The following is a 14,317-nucleotide window of genomic DNA, read 5'->3' as shown; positions in this document are numbered from 1 at the left end:
TATATAATAGTAAATCCGTTACAATAACTTCTTCTGTCATATATAAGAAAATTTTAAATGTTATCTAGAGCTTATTGCGTGGTCAATATCGATGACCGACCTGATCTGGGCTTATCTTCATATGATTGTCCATCACGTCAAAATTCATCACATCACTGTTTCACTGCTGAATATGCCAGATCACTCTTTTCTTATGCTGCAACCATATTCTGGTTGATTTCTTTAAGTGTTGCTTTTAACACGATATACGATCTTCCCCGGGGCGTTTAACTCACTTCTTTTTTTAAAGCTCCACAACACACAAAAAACGAGTTCATTAAGTTATATTGCTAAGGTTTTTATGCATAGTAAGGTTCAAACTAAATATTTATCAGAAAATATTATATATTCCGGTTCTTGTTTAGGTCGGGAAACAAACGTCTTGGATAACGTTAATCTTTATTAAAGATAACGATATTGAAATAAAGTCCTAATAATTCACATAAATTAAATATGGTGATTTTTTATCATAAAAACATGTTAAGCAAATATTGTAATGTCTTCTGTCATACATATATATATACTTCAGTAAATCGCACAAACTGGTTGCAATCATGTTTCGTGTTCAAACAATTATTTCGTTGAATTATGATTTTATGGTGTTACTACAAAAAAAAAACCACCAAGAGACACGTTAAGTTCTTAGTATTGTGGATATCTTTCCTGGGGATAGTGATATTTAGTTACGACGACGTTTACTGCTGTAAAATATTTATTATAGAGTTTTCCATAAACACACTTTAGTAAATTATTATAATTGAACAAATTAACGTTTTATAATAAAAAAACATTTTTTAAAATCATTATAATTGGAATTGCTAGCGTTTGCTAATGTAGATATCTTAGGTAGATATGATAATCAGTTTTAATATATGAACACTTACTGAACGATATCGCGCATGTGCAGTGATGGTTTTGCATGATAACAACACTTTGGTAAGCTGTGCCAGCTAACTCAGATAATGAACAATTTAACAAAACAGTTATAAATTATACATTACATAAATCGTGAGTAACTTTTGTGAAATCCTATGATGGGACTTCACAGTCATTTTTATGAAGCTCTAGTTGTTCCAAAGTGCAAGACGCAAGCTAAATCCGTTTATCTTGTGCTGGTGCCGGGACACGAACCTTCAACCTACAGATCAGCATGATAACCACTGTGTCAGTCTTATTCACTGGTATTATTAATGCCTGGTCAAAAGTAAACGAATTATTCAAATGCGGAATGAAATTATTTTGAAAAATAATTTATATATTAATTTGACACACCTGTGTAACAATGTGGGTAGAATAGCAGTTTCCCACATGAAGAATCTTTTTTAATTAAACTTCGTGAAACAATTAGTTGAAAAAGTTCTCTGTTGAGGACAATGTCGAGTGTAATCCAACTGCTGTTTCACGTTGTTCACCGAACTTATAACACTAACTGTAATTTCACATATTAATCGAAAAATGATTGACGAAAAAAAGATTATAACCAATAATATTTAATGTAACAAACTGTAAAAACAACAATATAACCAATAAGATTTAATGTAACTAACTCTAAAAACATTATAACCAACAAGATTTAATATAACTAACTGTAAGAACAAGCTAACTCTTATCGTTAACTAGAAATCACACGTAAATATATATATTAACAGTCTGTCTGAAGAATTATACCTGTCTTATGTTTCACCTTCTGGATTAATTCAACTAAGCCTAACATCTTAGTTTCATTAATAATATTTTTTTCCTTTTGCTACTAACATCACGGATTACTTATGAAACTAGGCCTAATATGGTCCAATGTCGACACATTCACTCCCTCTAACTTTAAAAAAAGTGCTCGCAATTTATATTAATGAAAATTATTTTTTAAAATAATTTTCTTTATCAATATGAAAGTGTTAACATTATGTAATATTTTAAAAGGCGAATTAAATATAATAGTAATATCACATTTGAAATTTAAATATGTGAGGTTTATGTACTGTGATTACTAATCAATCGCTAAAGTAAGATTTCCTGTCTACTAGGTGTCGTGGATTCACATAAACAGGCACATGCTATTATCTCTACATGATGCTGTGATTACAAGGAATCCACGCTTCCGAATAACCCATAATGGCCATAGCACCTGGGTTCTTCACATAGATAATGTCCAGAAAGAAGACCAGGGCCAGTATATGTGTCAGATTAATACAAATCCCATGATTAGCCAGAGTGGACATGTAACTATTGTAGGTAAGCCTAGAAACATAGTTATTACTATGTAACGACTCACTCTAACAGTAAATATATTTTTAACACTTATCTGTAACCACCGTAGATAAGCCTAAGAACATAGGTATTATTACGTAACGAGCATCAGTACTGACTCACTTGTAACTATTGCAGGTAAGCCTAAAAACGTATTATTTCGTAAAGTTCTGTTGTATTTAAAGGGAAAATGTATTACATCTAACTGAAACTGAGATATTAAGGGAACCTCTTAAGATTTACACAGCGGTGAGTTAACGAAAATTGAATTTAATGTGGAAATCCGCGCTGAAAACAAACAAAAGTCACATACACAATCTCTATTGAGACTGAAATAAAACTGTGACCAGAAATAGTATAGAATTACACTGGAGAAAAGGCAGACGAAACTAGAGTCTGAACTGCATGAAAACCAGGACAAAACAAAAAGAGAAAAAAATCGATCTCGAGTCTATAATAAAGAAAGAGAGAAGCGACACACCTCTAACATTAATAAATAAAAGTGTAAGATTGGAAGGTGATGAATTATTAATTCTAACGTCACTTTATCTTAACTAACTGAACCACGGTTTGAAAGGCCAGTGAAAAAACACCCAGACAATAGCAAACCCAAACATCTAAAAACCTCCAATACAGAAAACACCCAGACAATAGCAAACCAAAACATCTAAAAACCTCCAATACGGAAAACCCCTCATAGTTATAATAATATTACATCTAAAATAATAATGTCAGCCTCAGAATAGTAAAAATAATATTAATAAAACTTTAACAGAACCTGTAAAACTATTAATACATAAAACTTCAGCACAGAACATAGTTACAGTAATATTATATCTAATACAGTAATATCAACTGGAGCATACTACAAAAACCCTTACAAATTTCCAGAAAACTACAAATGGATCAAACCTTTAACAAAGAACATATTATCCAAAAACATCTTCTCGTAATCCCACTAAATCAATAAAAAACCTTTTACTCGTAGTTTCAGCTATTTTAAATATAATACAAATGTTGTTCTAACAAAACCGTTTCGATGCACTACCCATGTAACAATACGTAAAATTCACTTACGTACATATGAAAATAATTCAGGCCAAATTGCAAATTGATATTATTTTTTCACGTCAGAATAGGCTAAATTAACATGTAATAAACCAAAAACAATTTCATTTTCTAAGCAACGTAAAATACTTCTATCTTATTCATGACATATTCAAATAATTGTCCAATTTCAAAACACCGATAAGAAAACCTCTGTCACAAATGACACAAATACACTCTTAATAATATTAAAACCAAATGAAAAGTACGATATTAAAATAAAACAAAAGCAAATTTCAAAATATATCGTAGAATACATAGAAAATACAATAGCTTCTTAGTAGTTAGGCACAGACTTACACAACTGGATATCTGTGTTTTGCTCATTACGGGTAACGAAACTCGTTTTTTAGCGATGTAAGTTCGCAGACGTATCGCTCGACCTCTTTGGTGGCCATATAATATACAACTAGTTAGTAAGACCCATAACATTTTAATGAAGCTTAAAAAATAAAACCAGTAGTGTAAAATAATATGCAAATAAATACATGTGACAGCTAGTTCACGAAAACCTCGTAATAAACGTGACTTACATATAACAAAGATACTTTCGTGGTAAAATAAAATGCTATAAGACATTAAAATTTGATAAAGCCGATTAATATAAGATATATTATTAAAAGGAACTACAAACACTAGAACCTTCACTGTAAATACACAAGCCAAAATAATATGAAACAATACACTGAATATAATTAGGATAATGAAGTAATACTGCCGTAAGAAACACACGGCCCGGCATGGTCAGGTGGTTAAGGCGATCGACCCGTATTATGAGGGTCGCTGGTTCGAGCCCCCGTCGCACCAGACATGCTCGCCCATTCAGCCGGGGGGGGCGTTATAATGGGACTGTCAATCTCACTATTCGTTGGTAAAAGAGTAGCCTAAGAGTGGGCGGTGAGTGGTGATGACTAGCTGCCTTCGCTCTGGTCTTACATTGCTAAATGAGGGACAGCTAGCGCAGATAGCCCTCGTGTAGCTTTGCGCGAAATTCAAACCAAACCCATCTCTTTGATACCACATACTACTCGTTGTGGAGTTCATGAAAACAGTCTTGTACAATCAATTCGTTTGCGTGGATAGTTCATGGTACTTGACAATTATGATCGGCGGCAGCTAGTCTTAATAGCTTTTTCCGTATGTACTACATAGGAATTCTGAGTAGTGAAGACAGCGTAATGTCATGGTTGTCTCTCAGCTCATTCGTTGAACATGTAGTGAGTATTGGAAATAAGAGATAGGTTTTATGGATACTTTCGCTTATAAATGAACGATCACTGTTTGTCTTAAGAGTCGATAGTCAGTTTCAAGAAAACATCTCAGCAAAGACGTCTTTCGTCAGACAAAACCAATTTCAAAAGGAATTAACGTTAGTTTCCTAATCAATCGAACTTAATTTCTTTCCGTAACTTTAAGGTAGGCAAGTAGGTGCTTTACGATAATACTAAACATGGCCGTTGACTAAATATACGTATAATGATTACTTCGTTTATCTCAACGTATAGTACACTATTATAATTAAGTTGTTTTTAAGGAAAATATATTTGTAATGGAAAACTAACATTTGAAAGGTGACCGTTTCTAGACAAGACTGGAAAGTTTCGCCACTTGGAAAAAGTATATATCATTTACACTGTTTTCGGTTATTGCATGTTCTTAATATAGAAACCAATTAATGAATTTAACTAAAGTGTTGTTAATAAAACTAGATTATTTTATACTATACATATACTATTTAACATAACATCTGTATTTAATTAATTAATTTCACACAAAATACCAAGTTTTAGTACTATAGTCTGTGCCTTAATCACATGGCCAGGTGATTGAGGCACTCGACTCGTAATCTGAGGGTCGCGAGTTTGAATGCCCCTCGCACCAAACATGCTTGCCCTTTAAGCCGTTATAATATGTTTGTCAATCACACTATTCGCTGGTAAAAGAGTAGCCCAACAGTTTGCGGTGGGGAAGACTAGCTGCCTTTCCTTTAGTCTTACACTGCTTAATTAGCGATGGCTAGCCCAGATAGACCTTGATTAGTTGTGCGCGATATTCAAAACAAAGAAAGAAAATTATAGTATAATTCTAAGTAATTTCTTATGGATCTTAGAGGATGTTCTTAAAACTGGCCCGAGGAGTCTACTGTTAAACTCATTAGTAAAATATGTTGTTATTGTCAATCAAACTTTGGCTATTACAAGTCAGGGTGAATCCTTTGTCTATTGAAGCATTATCCATTCCTTACTATAACCAATGTAACTGTAATCTCAACAATCATAATACTTAAACTAGTACAGTAAACTGACTACTCTGTTGGTTAATGCAACTCAACTGAGATAATACTCTGCAGGATAAATCTTGTCATATGGGAGGGTTCATTGTGAGATCCTGAGTCGTTGAAGAACAGAAAGATTATAGTCATGACGTCACTCACTGAACGAATAAATGTCATAAAAACATCGTTCTGTTATTAGAAACATAATATGAACTTGGTCAATTATCTCATATGTGACTACGAGATTTATGTACGTCATTCTTACAGGTTTCTACCTGATAGATTGGTTTCAGTTCTGCGTCTATTAAACCTAAAAATACAAGCTGGTATCATAACGAAATGTTTTATTTTTCTGTTTCCAAGCATATTTATCCATGTTACCAACTAACATGTGTTTGTGTTTTTCTTATAGCAAAGCCACCTAGGGCTATCTGCTAAGCCCACCGAGGGGAATCGAACTCCTGATTTTAGCGTTGTAAATCCGGAGACATACTGCTGTACTAGCAGGGGGTACTAACTAACAAATCACTTAAGTATAATAAAGAGTCAGAAATTGTGTCATTTAATGTTTGTTTTGTTTTTGGAATTTCGCACAAAGCTACTCGAGGGCTATCTGTGCTAGCCGTCCCTAATTTAGCAGTGTAAGACTAGAGGGAAGGCAGTTAGTCATCACCACCCACCGCCAACTCTTGGGCTACTCTTTTACCAACGAATAGTGGGATTGACCGTAACATTATAACGCCCCCACGGCTGGGATGGCGAGCATGTTAAGCGCGACGCGGGCGCGAACCCGCGACCCTTGGATTACGAGTCGCACGCCTTACGCGCTCGGCCATGCCAGGCCCGTCATTTAATGATATAACTGCTATATAATATGACAGTTATAAAAATATAGAATATATTTTAGGTTTTAAATATAAGTTTAAAGAGGTAATTAAAATTTGTTATATTTTGTTAGATATTTAAATGTTTCACGTTTGTTGAATTTCAGTTTCAGCCTCAGTACTTTAATAATATAATCAGCAATATGTCTATTAGGATGACTCAGGATATATACATTTAGAGACTGGTACAAGACGTTTAATATAAGAAGGATAGATATAGCTCATGGTTACGTTAGAAAGGAAAAAAAATGACTGTAAAATATGGGGAAAACAAACAAACTTCCATACTTTACAAATATGTACTCTCATATCACTGATATCCTATTGTTTCTAGCAAACTTCGGACAGTTTAGTAAAGTATCAGTAGGTGTCTCAGTCAGAGAAACGATATCAGGTCAGTGTCTCAACCAGAGAAACAATGAGTGATCGGTGTTTTTACGTAAGAAATATAAGATCTGTGTCTTAACCAGAGAACCAATATTAGATTGGTGTCTCAACCAGTGAAACAATGAGTGATCGGTGTCTTCACGTAAGAGAAATATAAGATCTGTGCCTTAACTAGAGAACCAGTATTACATTGGTGTATTAACCAGAGAACCAGTATCAGGCCTGTGTATTGGTTAGAGAAACAGTATAAAGTCTGTGTTCTCTGTTCATAGCGTGCAGTTCTGCTATTAATTAAACAAACAATACCAAATTAGTATCTTAACCAAAGAACCAGCACTACATCGATGTATTTTTCATAGAATCATCATCAGATCTGTGTATTAACCAGATAAACATCATCATATTGGTGTATTAACCAGGGAAACAGTACCAACTCGTTGTTTTAACCACAGAAACATCATCAGAATGGTTGGTGTGTTAACCAGATAAACAGTGTCAGATTGGTTTATTAACCACAAAACCAGTATTAAATCAGTGCATTAACTAGATAACCAATCTGGTCATTTTATTAACCAGTTGAGCAATATCCAGTTTTATCCTTTCGATATTTACCACACTGATCAAAATAAAAGATATTCTGTTGTTTATTTTTATCGAACCGCTTCCAGTTTTTGATGTCCAGTATTAATGTTGGTAAGTGACAAAGATCAGCATAGCAATAAAGTCTTTAGTCAATCGGTCAGTCAACTCTTACAACCATGTGGTACAGGCTTAGAAAAATACTTCCACTAACCATGCAGAAATATAGATGGGTTGTTTGTTCATTTTTAAAGTTCATCATAAATATACTCAGATGTCTATCTAGGCTCTGCCCACCACGGGTATCCATACCCGGTTTCTAGCGTTCTTAGTTCGCAAATATAAATGAATAATTGCAGTTAGATGTGAAAGCTAGATTTTCACAGATGAATAACAGCACGAGTATAACTTAAAACGTCATCGTATTTAGTAAGATTACTAAATCTTAATCAGACGTTACTCACAAAATAATAGTGTACAAAATTCCAGGTACATCAACTTCGACATGTTCGCTGTTAATATGTTTAAAGTTTCAGGAAGAAACATTTCCACTTCCTTAATACATAGCAGTATAGGAGTATCTAATGAAGATTTCAATGGGAAATTTATAAATATGTTAAACTAAACAATAGCTAATAGGGAAGTAAATTCGAAGATTCATGGTTCGCGACTGCAAAGTGGTAGCCCACACTATATAACGCCATTAGTGCATTGTAAAAATGGTAGTCACATCCTACTGTTTAATAAAGGAAATTAAACAAAGGAATGTTTGTTTGTTTTTGAATTTCTCGCTAAGCTACTCGAGAACTGTTTCCGTTGGACATCCCTAATTTAGCAGTGTAAGTCTAGAGGAGAGGCAGCTAGTCATCACCATCCACCGCCAGCTCTTGAGATACTCTTTTAACAACGTGTACTGGGATTGAGCGTCACATTATAACGCTTACGGTTGGAAGGGTGCGCATGGTTGGTGCGACCGGAATTTGAACCCGCTACCCTCAGTTTACAAGTAAAGCGCCCTAACCACATTGCCAGCCCGAGCTGCAATGAAGGACTGCAAGTGAGTGTTGTTGACTAGATGCCTTCTTTCTCCAGAATATGAGCTAAAAATTATGATTGGAGAGCTGAGACACTCACTATGACGAATGTTTGCACGAAGTTTTTAAAGTAAACATTTTGTAGAAAAAAATATATAATTTGTACGTAGATAAAGCACACCAATGAAAAAATCTCGTTTAGGCAAATTTTCTTTCACCATTTACAAATTAATCTCTGTTTATAAATATATTCTTCTCACACAAACAATAAATAATGTTCAAACATTAAACACTCTTCAACAAAACACACTTATAAGCGTATATGTATATCTTATAAACATATTGAAACAAAATTCATGTAACTTGTCTTCTTTCTAATGTAAACTTAATTACATCCAGTACACTATGCTGTCAACAATCACAACATTTACATGATACACATAAAACTAATTCAACATAAGTGCTTTCTTTTATCAGGATACAAATAACTTTAATAAACTTTAAAGTCAAAAAAAGAAATTATATATATGTTTAACACAAAACATCTTGACTGTGTCAGGTTATCATCAAGTTCTGTTTACACAGTTCGACTCTTCTGGGTACTTCACGCTATGTTACATCAAGTGAGGAAATAAAACTTAGTAGAAGATTAACACGAATCTGATGATTACATTGAGCTGATAATAAAGTGATGCTCGTAAATTTTGGACACATTTTCTAGCAGGATATAAAAACAGCAGGGCGGATAATACAAAGCCCATATTTAGATAGTGAACTAATTACCTTTGTAGTTCAGGCAACTTACCACCTAGTAACACGATAAGGGTAGCACTGGGTCAGATTAACGACAATCCCTCGTTTAGTGAGTAGATTAATGATTGTTATAGTTAGTATAAAGTACACCCATCTAGTAAAACGATAAGGGTAGCATAGAGTCATATTAATGTTAACCTCTCGTTTAGTAAGTAGATTAATGATTGTTATAGTTAGTATAAATAATATACCATCTTGTGACACAATAAACGTAGCATGGAGTCATATTAACGTTAATCCCTCATTTAGTAAGTAGATTAATGAATGTTATGGTTAGTATAAAGTACATAACATCAATTAACACGATAAGTATTATCATGGAGTCACATTAAAGTTAATCTCTCGTTTAGTAAGTAGATTAATGATTTTTATAGTTAGTATGAAGAAAATACCATCTAGTTAAACGATAAGGGTAGCACAGAGTCAGATTAACTTTAATCCCTCGCTTAGTAAGTAGATTAAAGACTGTTATAGTTAGAATAAAGTACATACCATCTAGTAACACGATAAGGGTAGCATTGAGTCATATTAACGTTAATCTCTCGTTTAGTAAGTAGATTAATGATTGTTATAGTTAGTATAAAGAATATACCATCTTGTGACACAATAAGGATAGAATGGAGTCAGATTAACAATAATCCCTCGTTTAGTAAGTAGATTAATGTTGTAGAAATTAGTATAAAGTACATACCATCTAATAACACGATATGGGTAGCATGGAGCCAGATTAACGTTAATCCCTTTTAAGTAAGTAGATAAAATATTGTAATAAATAGAATAAAGTACATACCATTTAGTGACACAATCAAAGTAGCATGGAGTCAGATAAGCGTTAATCCCTCGTTTATGAAATAGATTAATTATTGTTATAGTTAACATAAAGTACATACCATCTAATAACACGATGAAGATAGCATGGGGTCAGATTAACGTAAATATCTCGTTTAGTAAGAAGATTAAATATTGTTACAGTTTGTATAAAGTTATACCATCTAATAAAAATATAAAGGTAGCATGGGGTCATATTAACGTTAATCCCTCGTTTAGTGAATAGATTAATGACTGTTATGGTTAGTAAAATGTACATTCCATCAAGAAACACGATAAATATCATCATGGAGTCAGATTAAGGTTAATATCTCGTTTCGTAAGTAGATTGGAAATTGTTATAGCTAGTATAAAATACATACCATCTAGTGACACAATAAGGGTATCATTGAGTCAGATTAACGTTAATCCCTTGCTTAGAAAGTAGATTAATGATTGTTATGGTTAATATAAAGTACATACCATCTAGTAACACGATAAGGGTAGCACTGGGTGAGATTAACGTTAATCCCTCGTTTAGTGAGTAGATTAATGATTGTTATGGTTAGTATAAAGTACATGCCATCAATTAACACGATAGGTATTATTATGGAGTCAGATTAAATTTAATCTCTCGTTTAGTAAGTAGATTACAGATTGTTATAGTTGGGATAAAGAAAATACCATCTAGTTAAACGAGAAGGGTAGCATAGAGTCAGATTAACGTTAATCGTTTGTTTAGTCAGTAGATAAATGGTTGTTATAGTTAGTATAATGTACATACCATCAAGTAACACGATAAGTATCATAATGGAGTCAGAATAACGTTAATCTTTCGTTTAGTAAGTAAATTAATCATTTTTAAACTTAGAATAAAGTACAGACAATCTAGTAACACGATAAGGGTGTTATGGAGTCGGATTAACGTTGATCTCTCGTTTAGTAAGAAGATAAAAGATTGTAATAGATAGTATAAATTACATACCATCTAGTGACACAATATAAGTAGCATGGAGTAAGATTAACTTTAATCCTTCGTTTAGTAAGAAGATTAATGATTGATAGAGTTCGTATAAAGTACATACCATATAATAACACGATAAGGGTAGCATTGTTTCAGATTAACGTTAATCTTTCGTTCAGGAAGTAGGTTAATGATTTATATAGTTTGTATAAAGTACATACCATCTAATTACACGATAAGGGTAGCATGGAGCCAGAATAACGTCAATCAATCGTTCAGTAAGCAGATTAAAGATTGTAATAGTATAGAGTACATACCATCAAGTGACACAATGAAAGTAGCATGGGGTCAAATTAACGTTAATTCCTCGTTCTGTAAATAAATTAATCATTGTTATAGTTAGAATAAAGTACATACTATTTAATAACACAATAAGGATGGCATGGAGTCAGATTAACGTTAATCGCTCGTTTATTAATTAGATTAATGATAGTTATTGTTAATATAAAATACATATCATCTAGTGAAACAATAAGAGTAGCATGGAGTCAGATTAACGTTAATCCCTCGTTTAGTAAGAAGATAAAATATTGTTGCATTTAGGATAACGTAATACCATCGAGTGACGCGATAAGTGTAGCATGGAGTCAGATTAACATTAATCCCACGTTAGGTAAGTAGATTAATGATTGTTATAGTTAGTATAAAGTACATACAATCTAGTAACACTATAAGGGTAGCATGGTGTCAGATTAACTTTAATCTTTCGTTTAGTAAGTAAATTAATAATTGTCATAGTTAGTATAAAGTACATACCATCTAGTGACACGATAAGTGTATCAGGTAGTCTGATTAACGTTATTCCCTTCCTCAGTAAGTAAATTAATGATTGTTATAGTTAGAATAAAGAGCATACCATATCGTTACACGATATGGGAAGCATGGAGTCAGATTAACGATAATCCGTTATTTAGTAAGTAGATTAATGACTATAATGGTTAGTATAAAGTACATAACATCTAGAAACACGAGAAGAGTAGGATGGAGTCAGATAAACGTTAATCCCTCGTTTAGTAAGTAGGTTAATGGTTGTGGAAATTAGTAAAAATACATACCATCTTGTAACACGATAAGGGTATCAGGTTGTCAGATTAACGTTATTCCCTAGTTCAATAAGTAAATTATTGGTTGTAGAAGTTAGTATAAAGTACATAACATCTAGTAACACGATAAAGCTAGCATTGTGTCAGATTAATGTTAATCTTTCGTTCAGTAAGTAGGTTAATGATTCACATAGTTTGTATGAAGTACATTCCATCTAATAAAACGATAAGGGGAGCATGGAGCCAGATTAACGTTAATCAATCGTTTAGTAAGTAGATTAAAGATTGTAATAGTATAAAGTACATATCATCAAGTGACACAATGAAAGTAGCATGGGGTCAAGTTAACGTTAATCCCTCGTTTAGTATGTAGATTAATGATTGTTATAGTTAGTATCAAGTACATAACATCTAGAAAGACGATAAGAGTAGCATGGACTCAGATAAACGTTAATCCCACGTTTAGTTAGTAGATTAATTGTTGTAGAAATTAGTAAAACTACATACCATCTTGTAACACGTTATGTGTAGCATGGAGTCATATTAACATTAATCTCTCGTTTAGTAAGTAGATTAATGATTGTTATAGTCAGTATAAAGTACATTTCATCGTCTGACTTGATAAGCGTAGCATGGGGTCAGATTAACGTTAATCCTTCATTTAGTAAGTAGATTAATGATTGTTATAGTAAGTAAAAAGTACACCCATCCAGTAATACGACAAGAGAAAAATTGGGTCATTTTAAAGTTAATTTTTCGTTTAGTAAGTAGATTAATGATTGTTGTAGTTAGTATAAAGTACATACCATCAATTAAAACGATAAGAGTAGCATGGTGTCATATAACGTTAATCTTTCGCTTAGTAATTAGATTAATGATCCTTATAGTTAGTATAAAGTACATACCATCAAATAACACGATAAGGGTTGCATGGAATCATATTAACGTTAATTCCTCGTTTAGTAAGTAGATTAATGGTTATAAAAGTTAGTATTAAGCACATACCATCAAATAACACGATTAGTATCATCATGGAGTCAGATTAAGGTTAATCTCTCATTTAGTAAGTAGATTGGAAATTGTTATAGCTAGTATAATGTACATACCATCTAGTAACACGATAAGGGTATCATGGAGTTAGATTAACGTTATTCCATCGTTTAATAAGTAGATTAATGATTGTTATAATTAGTATATATACATACCATCTTGTATCATGTTAAGGGTAGCATGGAGTCATATTAACGTTAATTCCTCGTTTATTAAGTAGATTAATGATAGTTATAGTTTGTATAAAGTACATACCATTTTGTAACACGATAAGGGTAGCATGGAGTTAGATTGACATTAATCCTTCGTTTAGTAAGTAGATTAATGATTGTTATGGTTAGTATAAAGTAGACAAGATATAGTAACACGATAGAGGTCATATGAAGTAAAGTTAGCATTAACCCAATGTTCAGAGACGATACTTAACTGTTGTTTCTGTTCAAATCAGTTAAACGAGATGAAGTAATACAATGAGTGTAATCAGTATATTAAATCAACACTAAACTATTGCTTCGTGAGAGTAAACACTAATCTTTATGGAGTAATTTTCCGTAAGTGTTCGACTTAATACTTTGACTTTTGTAGTTTGTGAGTGAGTTGCTAAAAATTTTATTAATGGTAATATTTTGTTTTTTTTCAATTTCGCGCAAAGCTGCACGAAAGCTATCTGCGCTAGCTGTCCCTAATTTAGTAGTGTAAAACTAGAAGGAAGGCAGCTAGTCATTACCACCCACCGCCAAATTTTGGGCAACTCTTTTACCAACGAATAGTTGGATTGACCGTCACATCATAACACACCCAAGGCTGAAAGAGCGAGCATGTTTGGTGTGACGGGGATTCGAACGCGAGATCCTCGGATTACGAGTCAAGTACCTTAGCCACCTGGCCTAATGGTAATAGATTTTCAAAGAATGAACTGTAACATTAATACTATATTGAAGGTTACAAAAGTTGTTATTATAGACAAAACATGATCAAAGGTCTAACTTCTTGTGTGGATTTGAGTTAATTAAAAGACGAGTATCCCA

General features: G+C 33.0%; 1 protein-coding gene across 3 annotated transcripts in view; it reads left to right on the top strand.

Annotated features, from left to right (window-relative positions):
* The window catches only part of LOC143249877 (lachesin-like), a 275,716-nt gene that overhangs the window by 180,508 nt on the left and 80,891 nt on the right, over positions 1-14,317 (top strand). For all 3 annotated transcript variants that reach the window (XM_076500466.1, XM_076500467.1, XM_076500464.1), the window contains exon 3: positions 2,064-2,271. In XM_076500466.1, the coding sequence (XP_076356581.1) occupies positions 2,064-2,271 (208 nt within the window). The remainder of the gene's footprint in view (positions 1-2,063; positions 2,272-14,317) is intronic.

Source organism: Tachypleus tridentatus, chromosome 4, assembly GCF_004210375.1.
Source record: "Tachypleus tridentatus isolate NWPU-2018 chromosome 4, ASM421037v1, whole genome shotgun sequence".
Classification (NCBI taxonomy): Eukaryota; Metazoa; Arthropoda; class Merostomata; order Xiphosura; family Limulidae; genus Tachypleus; species Tachypleus tridentatus.
The sequence above is the reverse complement of the archived record's forward strand: the minus strand, read 5'-3'. Positions and strand labels throughout refer to the sequence as shown.